General features: G+C 36.5%; 2 protein-coding genes across 5 annotated transcripts; both read left to right on the forward strand.

Moving 5' to 3' along the window:
• Positions 1-822: 822 nt before the first annotated feature.
• Positions 823-4,884, forward strand: LOC126626704 (DEAD-box ATP-dependent RNA helicase 30-like). 4 transcript variants are annotated; one of them, XR_007624769.1, is made up of 10 exons: positions 823-1,022; positions 1,158-1,780; positions 1,882-2,061; positions 2,155-2,316; positions 2,388-2,542; positions 2,897-2,989; positions 3,120-3,205; positions 3,301-3,851; positions 3,987-4,082; positions 4,227-4,363. XR_007624769.1 is itself a non-coding variant. In XM_050296095.1 (10 exons), the coding sequence occupies exons 1-10, from the start codon at positions 967-969 to the stop codon at positions 4,662-4,664; spliced, it is 1,920 nt and encodes a 639-aa protein (XP_050152052.1). In that variant the 5' UTR covers positions 824-966; the 3' UTR covers positions 4,665-4,884. The 4 variants fall into 4 exon arrangements, 1 of the variants encoding a protein (XP_050152052.1); XM_050296095.1 differs by lacking the exon at positions 3,987-4,082 and adding an exon at positions 4,558-4,884 and having other exon boundaries at positions 824-1,022; positions 3,301-3,527; positions 4,227-4,457; XR_007624768.1 differs by having other exon boundaries at positions 3,301-4,082.
• Positions 4,885-18,235: 13,351 nt separating this feature from the next.
• Positions 18,236-23,813, forward strand: LOC126627122 (amine oxidase [copper-containing] zeta, peroxisomal-like). Its single transcript, XM_050296547.1, has 12 exons — positions 18,236-18,806; positions 19,659-19,768; positions 19,859-20,164; positions 20,478-20,590; positions 20,683-21,013; positions 21,093-21,308; positions 21,419-21,655; positions 21,848-22,033; positions 22,633-22,773; positions 22,904-23,172; positions 23,287-23,368; positions 23,464-23,813. The coding sequence occupies exons 1-12, from the start codon at positions 18,566-18,568 to the stop codon at positions 23,596-23,598; spliced, it is 2,367 nt and encodes a 788-aa protein (XP_050152504.1). The 5' UTR covers positions 18,236-18,565; the 3' UTR covers positions 23,599-23,813.
• The last annotated feature ends 591 nt before the right edge of the window (positions 23,814-24,404 follow it).

A 24,404-nucleotide genomic window follows, 5' to 3' on the forward strand; every position in this document is an offset into this window, starting at 1 on the left:
GATTAATTGTGGGGTTCATACCACATTGAATTTTAAATATCCGAACTGTCCATTTTCAAGTTGTACCTCATAGATCATCCTTGCAATATATTAACTAGATCGGAAATATTTAAGATATCTAATTGAGTTCAAATAAATGAACGAATACTTTGTTATATAAGAAACAATGAAATTTAATGTTGATAATTAAATAGGCAAATGGTTTCGGATTGAATTGAATTTTTGCAAGGATGATCTATGAATCGAAACTAACAAAATGGGCGGTTCGAATCATTGAAATTCGATATGAAGTGAGCCCCACACCTAATCCCAATTTTTTTTTAGTACATCAATATTTTTACACCATGTGGAGAGGGAGTTCGACTAAGCTACGCAATGAGCAGCTTAATTTGGTACCAAATTCGCCATCCATGAAATTCGAATAGAAAACCTCTAAATTTTAAACGAAAAAGAATATCATTAAACCATAATATTGAATAACCACTGTTATATATTTGAAAAAAAAAAATTCAACCACTTGTTTAGGACAGTTGGTGTCCCAATTGTGTTTCGGGAACACCAAAAATTTTTTGAAAGCGAGAAAAGAATAATTAAATTATAAATTTGTAACCGCTTACCTATTAGTATTTCCTTTCTAACTTAAATTTTAAGGGAGTTTTAACGAAACACTTCTAGAACTGTTCACTTTTAACGAAAAAACACATTTTTACTTTTTCCTATCATTTTTGTTAAAATTAAATTTATTTTTTGAACTTCTCATTAGTTTTCCTAAATTTTAATCAAAAAATAGGCCGTAAAGACAAAAGCCCAAAAGACTTTGGCTGCTTCGAAACAAAATATCAGAGAAAAACTTAAATCCAAAATTCCCAATTTGGCTTTCTTCTCCCTTACGGTTTTCGGCCGTCAGAAACCCTAACAGATCAGAAACCCTAGAACTGCAATCCGACCTCTGCAATTCTATCATTGATGTACGCCTCCGACAATCGATACGCCGACGTCAACTCCTACCGTGAGCGCCGCAGGTACTAATTACCCCCCAAAGTCCATTGCTTTCTGATTCAGATCCTTGCTTCTAACATTTCCCCAATTTCGATTCAAGTCTTATGTTATGAAGTTTTTTAATTTATGTTTGGTTTTATGTAATTGTGCATCTGCAGTGACCTAATGGGTCCAGCGCCTGCGGTGGCGCCACAGTTAGGCACCGCCTATGGCCGTGGCGGTGAGGAAGCTCCGTATGGGGGCCCGCCGCCTGCGGTTGCTTCATATTCGGCAAGGGTGGGTGGACCGACATTGGGTCCAGGAGACTTTAATGGGTACCCGCCGTTCCAACCCCCTTTCGAGCGGTTCAATATCGGCCGAGGTGGTGGTAATGGGAGCTTTGGTGGTAGAGCGTCGAATGGTCATGTTGGTGGTGGAAGGGGTCGTGGTGGTGGGAGATTTGGTGGCGGTGGCAGGGGTTTTGATGGAGGCCGTGGTGGCGGTAGGAGCTTTGGTGGTAGTCGTGGTGGAGGTGCGGGTTTTGGCGGTGGGCGTGGAGTTGGTGGAAGAGGAGGAGGTAGGCATGGTGGCTCGTCAAGAGGAGACTTGGATAATATTATGCTTCCCAAGCAAGATTTTGGAAACTTGGTACCTTTTGAGAAGAACTTCTATGCTGAAAGTCCTTCTGTGAGGGCAATGTCAGAACATGATGTTATGGTGTATCGTACGAGGCGGGAGATTACCACCGAAGGGCATGATATCCCAAAACCGATTCAGATGTTTGAGGATGCGAATTTCCCTGGTATTTCCTTGCCAATGAATGCTACAGCATTTATTTATTTATTTTAATTGAAATTTTCTTCTTGTGCTAGTAGCTTACATTGGTGTAATATGATGTGTTAGATTACTGCCTAGAGGTGATTGCGAAATTGGGTTTTGTTGAACCAACACCAATTCAGGCTCAAGGATGGCCAATGGCATTAAAGGGTAGAGATTTAATTGGCATTGCCGAGACTGGTTCTGGTAAGACTTTGTCTTATCTGCTGCCGGCGCTGGTACATATTAGCGCACAGCCTCGGTTAGGTCAGTATTGATTATCATTCCTGTTTAGGTTGCGACTATTTGTTTTCTAGCAATTGACCCTGAATTTGGTTATTCTTTTGTTATAAACTTCAGCTCAGGGAGAAGGTCCTATGGCGTTAGTATTAGCACCTACTCGAGAATTGGCAGTTCAAATTCAAGAAGAAGCTTTAAAATTTGGTTTACGTTCCAATATTAGGAGTACTTGTATATATGGCGGTGCTCCAAAAGGACCCCAAATACGCGACCTTAAAAGAGGTTTGTATTTACTTATGTCCATTTGGCAGTTCATAAATAGGGGCCTACATCTAATGTCTTCCATGTGGCAGGGGTTGAGATTGTGATAGCTACGCCTGGCCGACTGATAGATATGTTGGAAGCTCAGCATACAAATTTGCGAAGAGTGACTTATCTAGTTTTAGATGAGGCTGATAGGATGTTGGACATGGGATTTGAACCGCAGATAAGGAAAATTGTTTCTCAAGTATGTTATTTTACATCATTTCTTCTGCTTCACCGATAAAAAGCTGAAAGTTAAACTTTTTTGTTTGGTCAAACAACTAGCAGCTTAACCATAATATTAGTATTTAAATACAACACATAACTGCTTTAGAAAATTTTGTTATGAAACTTTGTCAAATATTCTGCGACGTACAGTTGTGCTTGAGCACATGAACTTTGTTACATGAGGGACTTTGCTGAGCACTCTGTAGTTAACCTTTTTATTACTGCTGACACGATTTTGATGTATTTATGAATTTGGCAACTTATGTAAAAACTTGTAGTGTTGTTTGAAAGAACTTAGGAATTGCATTTGAGCAAGTTACTTTTCTTGCAGACCCGACCAGATCGGCAGACATTGTATTGGAGTGCCACGTGGCCAAGGGAGGTTGAAAGTTTAGCAAGGCAGTTTTTACGTAACCCATATAAGGTATCTTTTGTAGATTTAACCATATCAATATGATATTCACATATCAATATGATATTCACCTTTCTTGTGCAGATTTGTGTCTCTGTGAATTAAAATGTGATATAACTGACATCAATTGTTTTATAATTAGGTAATCATTGGATCAGCAAGCCTTAAAGCAAACCAATCCATAAACCAAGTTGTTGATGTTGTGACGGAGGTGGAGAAATACAATAGGTCTGTCTCTTGAGCATAACATCCGGTTACAGTATAAGGGTTGATTTTTATTTTTTATTGGCTTTCTTATGAACTTCAAATTGTTTTGTTGGCAGGCTGATCAAATTGCTCAAAGAAGCGATGGTTGGGAACCGAATTCTGATTTTTGTGGAGACGAAAAAGGGATGCGACCACGTTACTAAACAATTGAGGATGGATGGATGGCCAGCTCTATCCATCCACGGTGATAAAAACCAGGCCGAAAGGGACTGGGTCTTGGCTGAGTTTAAAAGTGGCAGGAATCCTATAATGACTGCCACTGATGTGGCTGCGCGAGGTCTTGGTAGGATCACTTTGTGCTAGAATTCTTAGGTGTTTGGGTCTTGAATTTGAAATATGGCGAGTCGGCCGGCTGCTGTCCAGTTCCTGATGATATAATTTGTGGTTTGGGTGCGAAGGCAGGTGCCATCACACGTGATGATTGGGACTTCAGTTCACTTATCCCTCCGTAAGCATCACGCTTTCTACTTCACTGGGGCTTCATAAGTTGGAGTGAGGGGAAATATTAGGTTTCTCATACCAGTAGAATGTCCCCTGTGACAACTCTTTAGGTGCTTACCTTATTTGAATTTCATGTTACATGGACACAAGGACCAAGGTTTCACTGGTATGACTGGGGTAACTTCCTAATATTGTTTGGTTGGTACCCCCCCCCCCCCCCCCCCTTCTTTTCAAGTGTCTAAGTAACATGGTTGAAATTATTGCCACCCATCCACGGTTACAGAGCTGGTTATCCTTGCAGCCCGGTTGACTCACGCATGCTTGTTCATTTGATTGAATATGGGAAACTGGTGGTTGTGGTGAAGCTGAAGCTGCTCCTTATCCCTGCTTAATTAAGGTGGGCACATTTACATGATGAATGTGTTGTCTTCAATTTGGTCTCCAGATCTCAGGGGTGCAGGGATAAGGTTGCTTGCAGATTTCTCCATGTTTTGTATGATGTGCATCGTTTGACCTAACTTTCTGCTACGTTTTGTTGTAGATGTGAAGGACATAAAATGTGTGATCAATTATGATTTTCCATCAAGCCTTGAGGATTATGTTCACAGGATCGGACGAACTGGACGTGCAGGAGCAGCAGGAACTGCTTTAACTTTTTTCACGCACGCAAATGCAAAATTCACTAGGGATCTAATCAAGATCCTTCAAGAAGCAGGTCAGGTTGTGAGCCCTGCATTAGCTGCAATGGCCCGATCAAGTGGTAGTTTCGGAGGTAGGTTCAGTTTCCTCTTTGGATGTGGTGTCTATATATGTATGTACGGTTTTAGTGGGATGGTGATTAATGTGGTCGTCTGTTTTTGGTTTTCAATCAGGATCCGGTGGGAACTTCCGCAATAGAGGACGAGGAGGAGGGTTTGGGAACCGGGGCATGAGTTCTGGTTCAAATACTGTTCCTATCGGTTACAAGAGACCATGGTAGTTTGTGTAGTGTCAGAATTCACCTGGCTATATTATGTTCTTTTGGTTTGAAACAATGAAGGAAAGAACGTCGTGTCGAAAACTTGCTATTTTTGGTACGATTGATTTGTGTTGCAATATCAAATAGGTGTTTATGTTTATCTGTAAGTTTCTCTGAGAAAAGAGGGACCGAGTTGTAAGATAATTGGAGACGAGTTTTGAGCAAAGATATTTGAAAGTCATCGTGTCCTCATCCTACCAAGTGTAAATAATACTTGGTTCTTTTTTTTTTTTTTGGTGTGAAATGGTAATACTTTCCTTATAATTAAGGCTGTTTTATGGCTAAATGGTGATGGAGGCCATATGTTTAGGCTATTTTTCTATGTTAAATGTCCCAACTGTGGAGTACCAAATAAATAAATATGGAGTGCCGTTATGCTCACCAGTCTTATTTTCTCACTCATTTTTAATGAAAATTCCAGTCTTATTTTCTCACTCATTTTTAATGAAAATTTTAGGAAAATTTGTAAAAGTAGCCATATTTTAGTCTCTATATAGAATTATAGTCACTATTTTAGTTTTATGATAATTCTAACCAAAACTTGATATAAAAATACTAGAGTAAATTGTACAAATGGTCCCTCAACTTTAATCAAATTGGAGCAATGGTCCCTCAACTAAAAATCCATTACCATTGGTCCCTCAACTTATCAAAATATGTAGCTATAGTCATTTTCATCAATTTTGTCAAAATTTTGTCAAAATAAGCTATGTTGGAATGACCATTTATATAATTAGGGTCCCTTAACTCATCAAAGTGAATAATTATGGTTCTTTTCGTCAACTATGTCAAAAAATTTGTCAAAACAAGTTATATTGGAAGGACCATTGCTACAATTGGGTTAAAATTAAAGGACCATTTCTCCACTTGAATTAAAGTTCAGGGACCAATGGTAATGGATTTTTAGTTGAGGGACCATAGATGTACGTTTTGATAAGTTGAGGGACCAAAGGTAATGAATTTTTAGTTAAGGGACCATTGCTCCAATTTGATTAAAGTTGAAGGACCATTTGTACAATTTACTCAAAATACTAATATACCCTTAATATTAGGATTTCTCACAGCAAAAACAAAACCCCCTTCAAACTCTCTCGCAACCTGGTTTCTTACCTTAAACTAGAAGAGCACTCTTTGTTGATTTTGCATAATTAAGCAGTAGGGATGTTCTGACAAAAAAAATAAAAGGCAGCATGATGCATCAGTCTTTTCAAATTGTCCAAGAAACAATGGTATGATTGGTCAATTGTAGCTTCCATTTCCTAAATCAACTTTTTGATATTTCATATCATGGTTTTAGTCAAAACTTTAATGATTTTCATGTTCCAATGCATGTGAATATATTATCAATCCTTAAGCAAATCAACAACCTTAATGATTCAGTTCCTGATTAATTTTTATGTTTATTTTACTGGGTTATCTTCAATTTTCACGTTATCTGATTATATTTGAATATCTATATCTACTATATATCTATATACATATATATATATATATATAGATAAAAATTAAAAATTAAAAAAGTTAAAAATTAAAAAAAAAAAAAAAAAGAGTAAGAAATGGAGGGGTTCGATATTAGGGGTACTGGGTAGTATTCAAGAGGCTACCTCTTTTATGCTTCAAGATCTCAACTAATTGTTGTTGTTTCTTGGTGAAGAGCAATGGGGAATTTTTGTAATTAAAGGTATATTAGTATTTTTACATTAAGTTTTGGTTAGAATTATCATAAAACTAAAATGGTGGCTATAATTCTATAAGGGGTCTAAAATATGGTTACTTTTCCAAATTTCTCAAAATTTTAAGAGAATTGTTATTAATACTTTAAAAATCTCATTTCGCAATTTAAACTTTCTATAATTAGAAAGAACATAACACTTGTAGAGAGTGTAGAATAAGATTTTTGGAGTGCTAATAACAGTTCCCAATTTTAATATCAAATTTAACTTCATGTAAAAAGACTTCAAAAACCTTGTTAAAAATTAATCCTTTAATATATTCTTTGTAGTAAAAGAAAAAGGAATGGAAAAAAATTAAAAAAACTTAGAAATGAGAAACGAATCACCATCTCACTACTTTTTAACTCTTTCATCCCTCACTACTTTTTAACTCTTTCATCCGCTCTACGTCTTCTATGAAAACTTTTCCGTCCACCCCACCCACCTCTTGTTTTCTACTGACTGTTCAAGCCTTCATTCGGAATTGGAATTCAGGAAGAAATATGGACAAGAATCTTAAATCCAGATTTGGTACGGAGAGAAAGAGAGAGAGTGTGGAACAGAGAAATGAGAGAAAAAAAGGAAGGTAACTTTCCCAGCGGCAAAGAGAAAAGAAGATGTCGTCGTCATATGTGGAGCCTGGTTGTTGCTTTCGGCTGAGTTGGGCAGGGACATTCGTAGCTGTTCAATTTTCCTAAAATCTCCAAAACTCATTCTTTATATTTATTTTATTTAGAACTTAAAACTGTTAGGGATATTTTAGGAATATAAGTAGGTGGGAAGAGAGTGTTTAGTTTTTTTAAACATTTTATCATGGGCGAGAATATAACATGGGTGGAAAAATAAGACTATAGGGTGGGCATAGTAGCACTTTAAATCTGGAACGATGACGTTCTATTCCAATAAAATAATGTCATGAGTAGGTCTCTTATTATTATAGTATTGTATTATTGACTCGGAACGCCATTTAATGGTGAACCCATTGCATGCAAGTTGTTCTTGTAATTTGAGCGAAGTTCCACCTCCGTTTGCAATCTAAGTACGTTCCCGGTTTAATAATTGTTGTAATTCTGAAATAATCACTTGAGCTAGTTAAGTTAGCACTTGAAAGGCATTTGGGTGTTATATATGCCCCTCTACAAACCTCCCCCGAACTACAAGGATAAAATCATTATTCGGTTTCTCTCCAAAATACATGTGAGTTAGGTGAGTTGGCTAAACGAGTGTGATTGTTCTTGCACCAAAAGTCCGCAGATGTAAAAAATGTCTTCTCGGAAAATAACAAAATGTCGAGGATCCAAAGAAATACTTGTTTCAAGTTCTACTTTGGTGTTGGATTTTGGTGGCCAGTGTTGAATTATTGAAGCAATATATGAGTGCTTGTGCTTTCATGGGGCCGGGGTGGGGTTTCCACATTTCAACACAGAAAAAAAGTCGAGCAAGTTGACTGGTGGTGTAGTCAGGATCACTTATATGCTTATAACAGAACGTGATGAGTTGAGAACTCTGCATTTTTCCTTTTTTTCTTTTTACAGGTCTTGGTATCGCGTTAGGTGTCATTGGATGTATATTTGTGCGTAAGCACCTCTGTCACGTGACGCAATACTTTTTATATTTCTTTCATAGCACCATTTGTTTTGCTTCGTTTTGTAAATCTTTAAATTGACAAAACTTCAGTTGTCACTAGATGTATGAGTACATGTATTTTTATCTCCCAATGCATAACTATGTATTTTTTTTGGATTTTCTTTTAAGTCTAGACTCTAGAGATGGAAAAAAAAAATTTAGACCGTTTGATAACTATTTTGTTTTCAGTTTTCATTTTTGAAAAACTGAAAAATCGTTTGACAATTACTTTTAACTTTTAGCTTTCCGAAAAAATGAAAATTAAAAACCAAAAAGTGAAAACTAGTTCCTTTGAGTTTTCAAAACTATATGAAAAGTTAAAAACTAAGAACGAATTGGTTATCAAACGACCTTGAATTTTCTTAAGTGCGACAGAATATATTTGTCGCTATGATGAGTGATATGTAAACATGGTGACAAGGCCATACGTCTGCTAGATGGGGACGGGAAAATTGGGAAGGTATATAAAGAAAAGACAGGGACGGACAAGAATAGAAAATTGATAGGCTAATTCACACCACGAGTGGAAGAAAGAAGACAACAACGTCAAGCTAGCTAGCTTCCTGTTTGATTAGGAGGCAGGTAGAGGTAGGTAAGGTTTTGTGGATGTATATAACTATAGATAGAGTTCCATTTACAAATATCTAAACCAAAATATCCTTGTTTTCTTCAAAATTACCCCTCAAATTTGTATGTAATGTCAAATATGTATCGAACTTCGGCGTTTTCTCTTGTGGCAGTTTCAGGGGGAGTCTTATTGCAAGAGATTCAATATTTTTAGACTGTAATACAGCGTGCGCAGTCCCTAAACTTTTTGCAGTGTGACATTTCGTTGGGCATTTGGTGTGCTTGTCGTCTTTTGCCGAACCTTGTCTGACGCTTGCCTATAGTTATCGACATGTGTTGAGTTCTTTCGAGAACCCCCTGCCTGAGTTATGTAAGGCATTTCATTGAACATGTTATGGGTACAAAAGGGTCATGTACCAGATTTTTGAAGGGTCCCAAAAGGACATTCGCCAACGTTTTTCTTTGCCTCTAGTGAGTTTCAGAACCACCTTAGTTTCAGTGTGGATATGCCTTTGAATATACGTACTTTAACATGGGGAGTACATACTTGTTCTAAAATATGTTTGTAGTAAGTAGGTTAACGTATGCATTGAACTTCATCAATACTAAAAATCTCTGCAATACATACATGCATGACGCACTGATATTGCCTTGTTAGAATATAGAATTAGGGTTAGGGTTTGGTGGTGCATGCATACGTCAACAAAATTTATGCTTTCAAGTAGCAAATGTGGTCGGGCAAGCCAAACCACTCGTGTTGGAGTCCCTAGCTAGCAAGTTCCTAATGTTGAGGGCTGATGTTTACTAGTGCTTATTTATATGTCTAGTGATTTTCAGCCATTTTCCCTGGATGTGACTTTTCTTGCTGCAAACCCTAGTTGTGCTTGATGCTCACAAACATATACATATATGTGTGTGTGTGTGTGTGTTGTGTTAAGTTAAAATGCAGATCCATCTGAGACTGTAAATAAATTTAAAATTAAAATAAATGAAGGGACGTGATCCTTTCCAGCTCATAATAAATGAAAGGCCATGATACATGATCTATCCATCTATATATATAATGCGATGCTCTTTCCAACAGTCTCCACATACATACAAAATATTTGTTGTGAAAGGAAAGGGATCATTGGGATGGACGGTACTCAGCTCGATCAACCCTCTGAATGGAATTGCTAGGGTCAATTATGGATAATCATGAGCTGGTAAATGGTGTATTTATGCTCACCGTCATATTTATTATTGTTGAAAGAGTTTAAATTTTAAAATAGGTTTTTATCACAAATAGTCATTGAAATTGACCCTCACCATCAAGATGGTTCCTGAAATTGAAAATCAATCAATGTAGTCCTTGAAAATAAGTGTCGCAAATCAATGTGGTTATTTCGTTACAATTATGTTAAATTTTTTGTTAAGTGCTGATGTGACACATAAATATGCCCCATAAGTCATTTTTTTCTCACAAATGGTCTTTGAAATTGACCCACGACATCAAAATAGTCCCTGAAATTGAAAATTGATCAAGGTAGTCCAGCAAGTAAGTGTCTCAAATCAATGCAGTCATTTAGTCACAATTCTGTCAAAAATTCTGTTATGTGTTGATGTGACACATAAATAGGTCACACAAGTCTAATTAAATTAAAAAAAAATACAAAGAGGCTTAATAATTTAATAGTTAATAAAAAAATTGTCAACCCAAAAACCTAATTCTGCAATCACCTTTGATCTCAATCCATATTTCTCTACCTCATTCGTTTATATTCTCTAAATATACCCATCTTCACACACTTCGACACCCTTCACCGAATTGAACTTGAATCCAGATCTCCCGTAGTAAGGGCTTGGCCAATTGGCAATGTAACATCCCACATCGACCAACAGAGAGGGGCTGATGTGCCTTATATGTACATGCCCACCTCTATATAGCACGAGGCATTTTGGGAACTCATTGGCTTCGGATTCCATTAGAACTCCGAAGTTAAGCAAGTTCGAGTGAGAGCAATCCTAGGATGGGTGACTCACTGAGAAGTTATCGTGTGAGTTCCCAGAAACAAAATCGTGAAGGAATGGTAAACCCAAAACGGACAATATCGTGCTACGGTGGAGTCGAGACTGTGATGTGACAAAACGATATCAGAGCTACTCTGCCGTGTCGTGTGAGTGTGTCGACGAGGATGTCGGGCCTCTAAGGGGGGTGGATTGTAACATCCCACATCGACCAACGGAGAGGGGGTGATGTGCCTTATATGTACATGCCCACCTCCATATAGCACGAGACCTTTTGAGAACTCATTGGCTTCGGATTCCATCGGAACTCCGAAGTTAAGTGAGTTCAGGCAAGAGCAATCCTAGGATGGGTGACTTACTGGCAAGTTCTCGTCAGAGTTCCCATAAACAAATCCGTGAGGGAATGGTAAACCCAAAATGGACAATATCGTGCTAAGACGGAGTCGAGACTGGGATGTGACAGGCAACAACTTCTGAGACATCACCGTTAATATTTAGGCGAGCAACATCATCACAACCTTAATCTTGGATAGCTTGTTCGGCGCTTCCTTGGTGGTTTGGTGATGGAAAGAAGGACGAGTCTGTCTTGAGATAATGAGGTTATAACCGATGTGCGTTTATTGTTGGTTGAAAACTACTTCCACACTCTCTCTAAGGCCTTGGTTAAGCCTTGTGCCTTTAAGAATTTATGGAATGGATTTCTCTTCGGAGTAGGCCCTACAATAATAAAAAAAAATTCATTGTGCAAAAAAAGTATTTAGACAACTTTTTGAATTAATTATTAAACTCACATCAGCACATAACAAATTTTTTTTTACAGAATTGTGGCAAAATGATCATATTGATTTCGACACCTACGTTCAAGGACTACATTGATCGATTTTCAATTTCAGGGATCATCTTGATGATGTCAGTGAATTTCAGGAACCATTTGTGATTAAAACCCGTAAATCTTGTGGGGCCCATTTATATGCCACATCAGCACTTAACGAAAATTTTAACAAAATTGTGATGGAATGACCAAATTGATTTGTGACACCTAATTTTAGGGACCAAATTGATTGCTTTTTAATTTCAGGGACCATTTTGATGGTGAGGGGCAATTTCATGGACTATTTGTGATAAAAACCTTATCTACTGCACATATCTCGAAAAGTAAACTTATCTAACAGTAATAAATATGGTAGTGAACAAAACTTATCTAATAGTAATAAATATGGCAGTGAACATCACGATCACTTGAAGGTAGTGAGCAGAAATATTCCCCTGAAAAATAATACTTTCCATATTCGCTTTCATGCATGATGCATCATCAAACCAAAGTGATTTATGCCGTCTTCTTTTCAGCATAAGCACTCTTTCGTTTAATATTATCTATTACACTATGTTTGGATGAAGAAATTTAAGATTACTAAGGAATTTTAAAATGACGGAAATTGAAATGAAGGGATTTTATTTTCTAGAATTTGTGAATTTTGTTGTTTGGTTAACTTAAAAGAACAGTAGAATTGAAAACGAACTTTGTTAATTTTAAACTCTCAATCATAGAAATTGGGAAATGACACCTATTTACATGGAATTTAAACTTGGAAATTGGAGGCCCCAAATTCCAAGTTTTTTTTTCACGCAGAAATTCTAAATTTCTATGTTATAAATCCAAACAAGGGAATTGGTGCATGTCAATTTATAAATTCTGACTTTTATCCAAATTCCAAATTTATTTCCCCCATCCAAACATAATGTTAATTTATTTCAATACAATAATTTCTTAAATAATATAATAAATTGAGGAGATTACAATATGTAAAGAAGAGTGCACAAATCACTTCCCATAATTATACATGTGCGTGGCACTGGTGGTTAATTTAACAAAAAAAAAAGTGTGCGTGATTTGTGGTGTGGACAGCGTGCACGCATGGAGAGATTGAATAAAACAACAAAATACAAGAAGGGTTTCTTGCCCCTCTGGATCATTGCCTGATAAGCGATCGAAGTGCTCAAATTTGGAGTCATTTGGTAGTAAAATACATGTCAAAACATGACATATAAATGTTTTTAGTCATGAAAAAAATAGTGACCATCTTAGTGGAGCAAGTCACTGTTCAGAGAAAGTGGGGAATGAGCTAGTTTTGGTCTTCATATTGTGTAGTTCCCACAATTCCACTACCAATCCCTTTCCTCTCACATTCTTCCAATTCCACTACTAATCTCTTTTCTCTCACATATATAAGAAAGATAAAGACTTCTTAATAAAATATTACATGCCTAATAAGTAATAATTAACGACTAATCTCGTATCTAGATTTTTTTCTGTCCATGGGGTGAGGGTGTGATGCTCCCAATCTAATGGGGTGAAGACGATTAGCTAGGTTAGTGGAATGGGTGGTGCTATTTGCAGTATACACACTTATATTTACCTCCTACAATTTTTTTGTAAATTTTTGTTTTTTGATCTTCTTTTAATTTATTCGATCTGATGACTAAAATTGATAGGAATGTGTAGGAGGTAAAAAAGAATGTTTAAATACTAGATAACACCATCGTAGTATAAATTTATTGATTTCCTTTTACAATTCAAATTCACGTTGCGTGAATACAATTGTAGCCGTTAGATTGCTGCAGTCGTCGTTATCAAACTATTGGATCATCATGCTACATACAAGATCTCTAGTGGTTCAAACATTAAAATTAAAAGTAAGAAAAATGTGAAGAAAAGTAAATAATTGAGCCATATAAAACAGAAACATTAGGATATGGACTTTAAGTGGTGAATCCAACTGTCTATTTTTAAGGTTAAAAAATTAATATTAAAAGAATTGTGCAGAAAGTGAAAGGGAACATGTGAAAATCATTTATCTATTCTCACTAGCCAGTTAGGGTTAAAATAACTTTTCCAAAATATATTTGTTGCTACAAACAATATTTTACATTAATTTAAATTAAAGCATTATAGAGTAGTTTAAGTTAGTGTGATATCGATATATAGTAGGCTGAATTTGATAACTATAACACTACTGTACAATAATGTGAGTTTAATATATTAAAGTCATTAGTTTAATAAATTGGTTTCACACTCAAATTCTTCGGCACATTATAAGAATGTGATTTCTATATAAGTTCAATATATTGGTACCACACTGGCCTTTTCCGGTCTACTTCCTAAGATGAGAGAGATAATTTGAACCCCTTGCACAATAAGTTGAAGAAGAAGAAAATCATAATCACCAAAGCACACCACTTTTTAAAGAGCTTATTTAAAAATGTTAAACATACAAATTATAGCTAGTTGTTGACTAATATATATTATAAATTATAATATATATTTTTTGTAGCATGACTCGGTGGAGGAGGAGGTGGAGGTTGGTGGGGGAAGCTAACTCAGGCGAGCACATCATGTCATGATGTAGTGGATGTCTATTAGGCACCACCTAGACCAAGAACATACCTCCAAATAAGTCGATATATTTAATTTGATTAATTTTGATGATGCGAAAGAACAAGGGTCATTACACTCATTAAGTAGAAATCATTTGTTATTAAACAACTAAACGGATCATTTAAATACGTTTGACATTCTTGCGATCACTTTCACTTTCATGCATGCAGACCACAAGATGCTCCAGCTAGCTAAGTACAATTATAAGAATAAACTTCCAACTGACGCTTTAAATTATTATTTAGTTGAAATCAATGTTTTAAAAGACACTAAGTACTAGTCGGACAACAGGTTGTGACCTAGTTAGATGGCTAGGTAGGGCCTAGACGGACTAAGTGAATTCAAGTAAATTTATTATATATTATATAAATAAATGCCTATTTATATTTTATAAAATACATAATTATATTGGGATATATAAATTGTAAAATAAAATTATATATAAATTATAAAGTATTTAAAAAGATTGAAAACATGAGAAACAAACATATAATGAGTGTTCATTTGAATATTCAACAAGTCTTTTACATTTTATTGAAAAAATAAAATGTAAAACGAATATTATCGATTTTTCTGCATAAGCAAGAGTCGCGACCTAGGCGGGTGCCTAACGGGTTTAGATAGGGATAGAAAGACGCCTAAGTAGGTCTAAACGCTCTTTCTTGGTTTTGAAACACCTATGGCTTAATTAAGACGGTGACCAGTTACCTAACGCCATTAACCCCATGCATGGATGAAAAAACAAAACACAACTTGCTTGTTAGATTGTTGACAAAAAAAAAACAACTTGCTTGTTAGATTCAAGATAGATCGTACTCTACTCTCCATTGTCCCCATGCATGGATGAAAATCATGAAATGAATGAACTATTTCGCTTTATTAGGTCAATCAATCAACTAGAGGACAAGCATTATTGGCTGAAAAGAAATGAAAATAAAAGGCATGAGGGACAAGAATAATTAGGAAAATGAGGATGAGTCCCATCCCTCCAGAGTCGGACTTGGGCCCTCACCCCCTCAACTTCAAACCACATTATCATCTCATGAATCCTATCCTTCTTCACTCCTTCTACGTAAGTACCATGATGTACAGCCTAAAAGGGCAGCACTTAATACAAAACAAGAAAATGGACGGCTTATAAAAATGGCTGACTTCAAACCAATAAAGTTTTCCGCCTTACAAGAGTTGGGGAGGAACGTCTATTTTGCGTAATCTTATTCTTATTTTGTAAAAAAGTTACTTTTAAAACTTGAATCCGTGACCTTTCGGTTATAAATGAGCAACAATTTTTATTTAAATGTTACCAAAAACACATTTAAGAGATTGTATTGTACTATCTCCTTATATAAGTCAATTTTATACGTATTAATGATATAGTATATTTTCCATTTGATTATATATTTGGTTTGCTTTTCGTAATTATTTGTATTCATTCGGCATTATTTAGTTTGTATGTATATTCCGATCGAACTCATTGTCTCATAACTTTGGATGCATAACTAAATGTTCTTAACAACTTAAACTACAAATTCGTCGAGCTTTACAAAGCATGTATTTAAATCCTATTTTTTCTCAATATTATTTGTATAAATAAATTACATAAAAACCTTGATTATTTGAATTCATTTTTCAAATTGGAAATAAAATAAAATCTAGGGCCACCTTATCTCTCTCTCTTGGTTGTTTTTTCCCTGAAAAGAGGCTACAACATTAGTTTAGATTATCTTGTTAAGATCCTTTGTATACAAACCAAAAAAATAGGTAAAATCAAGCTCCTAGAAGGATAGACGATGAAGCACGTGCAACACATGAAGCACGTGCGCCGGATAAGTCACGAATTTAGGTTGCACTTCCCGTGAGTCATGACAATGTTTAAGTAATTAACACAATTTAAGCTGCATATCGTCAAAATTTAGGGTGCAGGTTGGGTGGAAATTTTTTCTGTGATAATTTTCAACTTTGGACACACAATAATCAACCCGGCATTCGAAATTTCAAAACCCGAAAATTGAATTTTTCTTGAGCTCGGATGTACCTAAATATTTCGAAGTGAAGGAAAATACGTGGACAATATAAATGGAGTAATATAGAGTACGTGTAGCTGTTGGGTTTCACATATGGGACAACTTACTCTATTACCGTGAAATAGTTGAAGTTTTATCATAAAATCATATGAGGTCACATACAGAATTCATTATTTTTTTTAATGTAGAATTCATACTTTCAATACGAAGTGCATTATGCTTTCTAAGTTTGGACTACCTAGAATGATTCCTTCATGAATAAAATGATTCTTTCATGAAAGCCGCTTTTATTGCTTATTGTGGTATCATATGATAGTTTTTTCATGAGATCCAAAAATTTGAGTTGTTGGCAAGTGGCCCTGTGGGTGGAATCATGTGAGGTCACATGCAAAGTTCATTATTTTTCGGATGTGAAATTCATACTTTCAATACGAAATGCATTGTGCCTTCTAAGTTTGAACTACCTAAAAGGACATACTTCATGTTAAAATGATTTCTTCATGAATAAAATGATTGCTTCATGAAATCCGCTTTATTGCTTATTGTGGTATTATTGATAGTTTTTTCATGAGGTCCAAAAATTTGAGTTGTTGGCTTGTGGGTGGGAAGGAGTGTTGTCTTGAACCACGATGTGAGTTCGAATTCCGTCGGCTTCCTAACGATAGATTTGTTAGATTATATGTTAGATGATGGAACTGACAGGTTTCGAACCACACTGTAGTGCAAGGGCAACACTCCTCTCTCCACCACTGTGGGAGAGGACCACTTGCTCTTATTTTTCAACTTTAATTAAATATCTTGATTTATGCATCTTTACTGAAAATTTTAATTTGAATATCTAAATATGAAAATCTAACTACTTTCATTAAAAATAGTTAAAAGAAAATTTATATGCTATACCCATAGGTCGTTAAAATATGTTTAACATGTGATGGAAGTATCTACGAAAATAAATAAAAATTAGTCTTCCTATAATCCATGAAAATCATCTTCCATGCATTTATAAAGTCATATTAGTATATATGCTGATTTATCTACTTACAACATAGAATAGTCAACACAGTTAACACGTGATGGGGCAAAACAAACAATTGAGATGCAAATTAGGAGGAAAAAAACAGGAGAAACAATATTTAATTCTTATATTAATCCTAAATTGAGTAAAAGATAAACCGATAAATAAAGGTGATATCTATCACAATTTAATAAAAAGATATTTATCACAATTTACTAAAAAGATAATAAAAAGAAGAGTTGATATTGATAATCTGTGAATAAACCTAACCCAACAAAGTGGAGTAAATAAAAAAAAACAAACTCACAAAATTGAACTTATATCGAGTTTATTCTATAATTCTAATTAATCACTTGTTCCTTGTTTTATGAATCTATGGGTATGAAGATTCAACTAGAGGGATACATAGTAAATAATTAACAATAAAAATATATATATTTTTTTTAACTTTGGGTGGTAAGTACAATTAGGTGTCAATAACAACACTCCAAAAAAAGGATTTGTGAAAGGTAGGGGGTCAGATAGGATATATTACAAAAAGGGGGGGTGGTCTTATACCAAAAGATGTTAATCTTATGGCCTTATCATGCAAAATATCAAAAATATGCTTGTTGGTTGAATGTCCAATTGTCAATTAACAGCAGATCTTCCTATCACCCCCACCGCCCACTTATCTTATTGGTCCTTCTGATAAGTGACCGTTGGCTAACAACCCCATCTCCTCTCGCTTTACATAAGAAAAGGTGAAAACTCCAAATCTCTCACTTTAGCCCACTACTCACGTTTACTCTTTATCCACATAAAGAAAGTAAAATTATGAAAGAAAAAAAAAACAATAGCAAAGTCTGCTAATTCGGAACTTAATTTGAAAATCATGTTTCGACCTAAAATTTTAACATAAAATGTGTAATTGACCTAAAATATGGCCAAAGTGACATCTTAATGAGTGAATTATTCTCAACAAATAGGAAATAGGTCGTCATAAATACATTTCACTCTTGCTGACTAATTGGAAACAACTACCACTAGTTGAAACGTAACTCAGTGAAGACGACTACCGCTAGCCGAAAGCCGAGTAAAAATAAATAAATAAAGTTGGAATTTCATAAAAAGAAAAAAGAAAAAATGGAAGCGGCGTCCTATAAATAGGACACTTGCTCTTCCTCCCTCTCTCTCCTTCGCCTCAGATCACTCCCTCTGTCGCTTCCTGTCTCACGGACTCGCCCCCTCACAAGGATTCAGTCAAACGCCCGCCGCATTTGTAATCCTAGATTTCAGCAACCGTCGAGAAAATATCTTATTGATTTCTCAGCAACCGTGCGATCATTTTTCTCCGACTTTATCGGCTTTTCTCGCGGTGGTTAGTTACGGGGAGGGGGGGAGAGTGGCGGCGAGCATTTCAGCACGCGCTGTATGTCAGTAGATTGTATAGAGACTTACTTTGCTGGAATTGGTGAGCTCGCGAACCCCTTGCAATGGCCTCAGCTTCGAAAAAAACGACGCCTTCCTGTTGCTTCCGCCCCGATTCGGCGGCTCTCGTTCATCGCCAGGCGGCGCCGGCGGCGAAGACTTCTTCCAGCGCCGTCGTCTCGGCTTCCGGTATTCAAGATTGGAGTAGCGTCGCTGGCGCCGAGGATCGGCGCGATGATCAGCGCCCCAAGAATATCGCCATGGCGGCCTTGATTCCCAAACCTTCCGCCAATGCCTCCACTGCAGGTCCATTCACATTTCCCAATTTTATTTATTTATTGTATGTATGTGTATATATATATACATACACACACACAGACGAGACGCATATATATATGTTGTAAATATGGATTCTTTGAGTAATGTATGGCCGATGAGATGTGAAAATTTGAAATTTCTTGAATTCTTGATTTGTGTTTGCATAAAATGTAGGGTTCTTTTGTATTTTTATATAATTTTCGATAAGTCTTTTTCGTTTCTAAGTTTGGTGAGACTCGTTTGTGTGGCATTCTTGTGACTAGTTTGTCTCTGTGCTGTTTGGAGCTAAGAGTAGTGGTCCTAGTGGAAGTAGAAGTAAAAGAGAAAGAGTAGATGTTAAACAAAAAGACAGAGAGAGAATGCCGAAGAGAAAGATGGATTATGACACCTGAATATAATTCGGAGAACAAGCTAATTTCTTTCTCGAACTTTTCTTGAGTAAATTGGTGTGATGTACTTTAATTTTGAATGTAAGTTAATGTTTTACAATAAATAGATTAAAAAATAGGAATTTGTTTCGAGATTGTCAGTTTTCAATAGCAGGATATTTCATATATATTGCAGACCATAATCATTTAGGAAGACAAAGGAAAGAATTCAGGTCATAAGATGGTAAGAATTTTTTAATTTTCATGAGCTCCTTCATTTACTAAAGAGTGAATTTTTCGAATAACCTCGGAGAATTTGGAATGTAAAAAGCTGAAAACTTTCGCATCTTTTTGCAATGTTCTTTGTCTTGAACTAATTAACTTTATGCTGTCTGATTTTCATGGTTTGTTTTAAGTGATTTAAATACTGAAATTTTCTGTTTAACTTGGTTGGTCAACTAATATCATGTAGGCATCCCAATCATGCTTAGGCCTCAAACAAGGCACCCGTTGGACCCTTTATCTGCTGCTGAAATCTCTGTCGCAGTGGCAACTGTCAGGGCAGCTGGAGCGACGCCTGAGGTTTGTTAGTTTCACTATTGAATTCTTCTTCAACAAATGGAATTCTTATTTGGTGAAATGGTTGACTAAATAACACTTTCTGCATTCCAGGTTAGAGATAGTATGCGTTTTGTTGAAGTGGTTCTATTGGAACCAGATAAACACGTTGTTGCATTAGCAGATGCATACTTCTTCCCACCTTTCCAGCCATCATTACTTCCCAGAACCAAAGGTGGACCTATAATCCCAACCAAGCTTCCCCCTCGGCGAGCTAGACTTGTTGTTTACAATAAGAAGTCAAATGAGACAAGCACGTGGATTGTTGAGCTATCAGAAGTACATGCAGCTACTCGAGGTGGACATCACAGAGGAAAAGTAGTATCATCAGAAGTTGTTCCAGATGTTCAGCCTCCCATGGTACTTTTCTTTTGTGTTTCCTTTTGACATTTAAACTTGTTTGTACCCTTATATGGTCCTTTTTTTATTTTTTATTTTATTTTTTATTTTTTTTTTTATGTTCATGAAAGATTAATTTGATGTTTTGGACTTTTAGCTGAGAAAACACCATGAATAATAGAATAGATATCGATTTTTGTACCAGTGATAGTGCACTATTTGAACTGGCATTTGCTAATGGACTTGTGATGTATGATAAGCTTTAGTTGTTCCATAGCTGTCTGAAGTTTGAGGTTTCTGTAAGTTCTTAACTTTTAATTTTCTGGAACTTCAGGATGCTGTAGAATATGCAGAATGTGAAGCTGTTGTGAAAGACTTTCCTCCATTTAGAGAGGCTATGAAGAAGAGAGGTATTGAAGACATGGACCTTGTGATGGTTGATGCCTGGTATGCAATTTACATTTAGTGCTCCTGTACATGTGGAATTTCAGCAGGTTAATCGATAACCTTCTACTTACATATTGGTGTTCATGCTGCAGGTGTGTTGGCTATCATAGTGAGGCTGATTCTCCTAGCCAAAGGCTTGCTAAACCACTGATATTCTGTAGAACTGAGAGTGACTGCCCTATGGAAAATGGTTACGCACGCCCAGTTGAGGGCATCTATATACTTGTTGATATGCAAAACATGGTGGTGATAAAGTTTGAAGACCGTAAACTTGTTCCCCTACCTCCAGCCGATCCGTTGAGGAACTATACTCCTGGTGAAACAAGAGGTGGTGTTGATCGAAGTGATATAAAACCTTTACAAATTATTCAGCCTGAAGGTCCAAGCTTCCGTGTTAATGGGTACTTTGTGGAGTGGCAGAAGGTAATTTCTAAATTGGTTTCATAAATAATATTTTTTCTTTATTAAAAGTCGATATATCAACTAACATTCTGGTTGGCAGTGGAATTTTCGTATTGGATTCACTCCCAGGGAGGGACTGGTTATATATTCTGTGGCCTATGTTGACGGCAATAGAGGGCGAAGGCCTGTAGCCCATAGGTTGAGTTTTGTGGAAATGGTGGTGCCATATGGAGATCCAAATGATCCACATTATAGAAAAAATGCTTTCGATGCCGGGGAAGACGGCCTTGGTAAAAATGCACATTCTCTAAAGAAGGTTTGAGGACTAATTCTTGGCTCAGTTTTGGTATATGAATGTTTTCTTGATATTCTGCATTTTCTCTTATTATTTTATCCATACTGGGTTGAATTAAACTACCATGACAGGGGTGTGATTGTTTGGGCTTAATCAAATACTTTGATGCACATTTTACGAACTTCACTGGAGGTATTGAAACTATCGAAAATTGTGTATGTTTGCACGAAGAAGATCATGGAATTCTGTGGAAGCATCAGGACTGGAGAACAGGCTTAGCAGAAGTGCGCAGGTCAAGAAGGCTAACAGTGTCATTTATATGTACTGTGGCTAATTATGAGTACGGGTTCTTCTGGCACTTTTATCAGGCAAGTTCCACATAACTTTCTCGCCTTTTCTTAGATCAAGTGTAGTGCTTGTTCTTTTCAGTTTAATTGTTAACTTGCCCAGTATAATACGAACATTTTCTCTCTAAGCATTAGTTCCAGCTCTTTTTGAGGGTTTTCATGTAGTACCGAGCTACCTGCCTAACAGTGAAATCAATATTGTGCTGTTTTCAGGATGGTAAAATTGAAGCTGAAGTTAAACTTACTGGAATTCTCAGCTTGGGAGCACTTCAACCTGGAGAGGTTAGAAAGTATGGTACTGTGATTGCACCTGGGCTATATGCACCAGTTCATCAACACTTTTTTGTTGCTCGTATGGATATGGCTGTTGATTGCAAGCCTGGAGAAACTTACAATCAGGTAAGCAGCTGCTAAAAGTCTTACAATCTAGCATTGTGCTTTTGGCTTCGAGAATTTTTTCTTTTGGGTTATATTATGTAGTAGGCATGGAAATGCTTCCATGCTGAACTATTCACAAAGTTTATGCAAAAGCATATTACAACACTGATTATAAGAGTAGTCCATGGATGTCTGAGGGCCACACCTACACCCACAACATACTAATTAGAATATAATTGTGAATTTGCGTTTTGAGTTTAAAACTTCCTGCTTGCCCCAGTAATACCATGGGATCCTTATCCCCTCTTTAGAAACATCTTATTCTATCGAAACTGTAAAATCCACCTCCAAACCTGAATCTAAAATGTGAAGCAGGAAAATATGATCATCCCCCTGCTCTTATTGAATGGTTTATCTCTAAAACTACTCAAGCACATTTAATGATGGTTTATTTATCCTTAAATCCATTTTACAAAATAGAAGTTTGATAGGTTTATTACTTCATAAGAATTTACGTATTATTACCCACAGTAGTGATTAAATTGTGACTTTATCATTGCTTGTCGAAACAACTGTACAAGTCTTAAAATCAGTTTTTCTTCCATAATTATTTACTGTAGGTTGTGGAGATGGATGTTAAGGTTGAGAAACCTGGAGAGAATAACGTCCACAGCAATGCATTTTATGCCGAGGAGACACTTCTCAGGACTGAATCGGAGGCTATGCGTGACTGTAATCCTTTGACGGCTCGCCATTGGATTGTAAGGCATCGTTACCATGATTTTTTCAGCTGGTCCAGCTCAATGATTTCCTTCTGTTGTTTAAGATTCTCAGGTGTGATTCTTGTGTCCATTCATGCTCATGCTGATTTGAAATTTTGTTATGGTCCAGGTACAGAACACACGAACTGTAAATAGGACCGGACAGTTAACAGGCTACAAGCTTGTTCCGGGTTCAAACTGTTTGCCATTAGCTGGTCCTGAGGCCAAGTTTTTGCGAAGAGCAGCTTTCCTGAAACATAATCTATGGGTTACACCATATTCACGTGATGAGATGTTTCCTGGAGGAGAGTTTCCAAATCAAAATCCGCGTGCTGGTGAAGGATTAGCCACATGGGTTAAGAAAAATCGCTCTCTGGAAGAAACTGATATAGTTCTTTGGTTGGTTTCCCTCTCATAGTTTATCATGTCCATATCCAGCTTTTGCCTTTGTCCGTTGTATGTATACATATAACTGTTTTAAGCTGGTGGAAGTAACCGCGATGATGATTGCAGGTATGTATTTGGAATCACACACGTACCACGGTTAGAAGATTGGCCTGTCATGCCAGTGGAGCGCATTGGATTTATGCTCATGGTATTCACACGATTAATCTTTTTTATGCTCGGCAGTTTGTCATTTTATTGTCTGGTTTCTGATCCCGCATTTTTGGTTGATTATTCCGGTTGCAGCCTCACGGATTCTTCAACGCCTCTCCAGCAGTGGATGTTCCACCAAGTGCGTGTGAATTGGAAGCCAAAGAAAATGATGTCAAAGACAGTGGAGTAGCCAAGCCGATTCAGAACGGGTTGCTAGCAAAGCTCTGAAAAACACATGCTTTCTTTGACTACCTTGTTTCAAATTCATTGTTTTTCTTTAGATTTTTAGTATGATCGAGCTACGCGGGTTTTAAGTCTTGGCGGTTTCTGTTGTTCGTAAAGCACATAAACGATTACGAAATACATTCCATTTGTAATTAGTTTATGGTTTTCATATGTACTTCATATCCTTATTTTGAAAGATTGGTCCAGTATTTCAACCAGATTAACATATCTTACAAGGGGATAGGTTGAGTACAAACTTACTTTGGATGGGAGTTTTGGTTCGAGCTATATTCTAAATTCTGATTTAGTCTAAACTACGGGGATGAGAATTTGAACTTGTGTGTAGATAGAGAGAGAGAGAGAGAGAGAGAGAGAGAGAGAGAGAGAGAGAGAGAGAGAGAGAATATTGCTCTATCCCACTCATATTTTCACTTTTGAATGTGAATTATAATAAAGTTGGTCTAGCACGCGACGGTCGAAAAATGTCTCAAATCCTATGAAGTACTTTAGAGCCAAAAGTTGATCGAGCTCATTCCAAGTTTAGAAAAAGAGATATCCACACACCATTTTTTACTTCTCACAGTCTTCTAATTTTCGGCTATTGGATCGAATGAGTTGAAGAAGATCAAATGATAGAAATTAACAAGATATGTGTAAGAAGTAAAAAGGGGTGTGTCGCCCCAATAAGAAAATAGTAGCAATGATCCACAATTGTAACCTAATTGGAGCATTGGTTTTTCACAGTGTTCTAAAAATCGGCCTAGGCGGCCGTCTAGGCGGCGCCTAGGCGCTACAAGGTGGCCAACCGC

Source organism: Malus sylvestris, chromosome 6, assembly GCF_916048215.2.
Source record: "Malus sylvestris chromosome 6, drMalSylv7.2, whole genome shotgun sequence".
In the NCBI taxonomy this organism is placed as follows: Eukaryota; Viridiplantae; Streptophyta; class Magnoliopsida; order Rosales; family Rosaceae; genus Malus; species Malus sylvestris.

Bases quoted from the DNA above. Each gene is read 5' to 3' on its own strand.
- LOC126626704 (XM_050296095.1), top strand. From the start codon at position 967: ATGTACGCCTCCGACAATCGATACGCCGACGTCAACTCCTACCGTGAG. The intron at 1,781-1,881 runs GTATTTCCTTGC...ATGATGTGTTAG, and splicing joins TGAGGATGCGAATTTCCCTG to ATTACTGCCTAGAGGTGATT. The intron at 3,528-4,226 runs GTAGGATCACTT...GTTTTGTTGTAG, and splicing joins TGTGGCTGCGCGAGGTCTTG to ATGTGAAGGACATAAAATGT.
- LOC126627122 (XM_050296547.1), top strand. From the start codon at position 18,566: ATGGCCTCAGCTTCGAAAAAAACGACGCCTTCCTGTTGCTTCCGCCCC. The intron at 18,807-19,658 runs GTCCATTCACAT...AATATCATGTAG, and splicing joins CGCCAATGCCTCCACTGCAG to GCATCCCAATCATGCTTAGG. The intron at 22,774-22,903 runs GTAAGGCATCGT...GTTATGGTCCAG, and splicing joins TGACGGCTCGCCATTGGATT to GTACAGAACACACGAACTGT.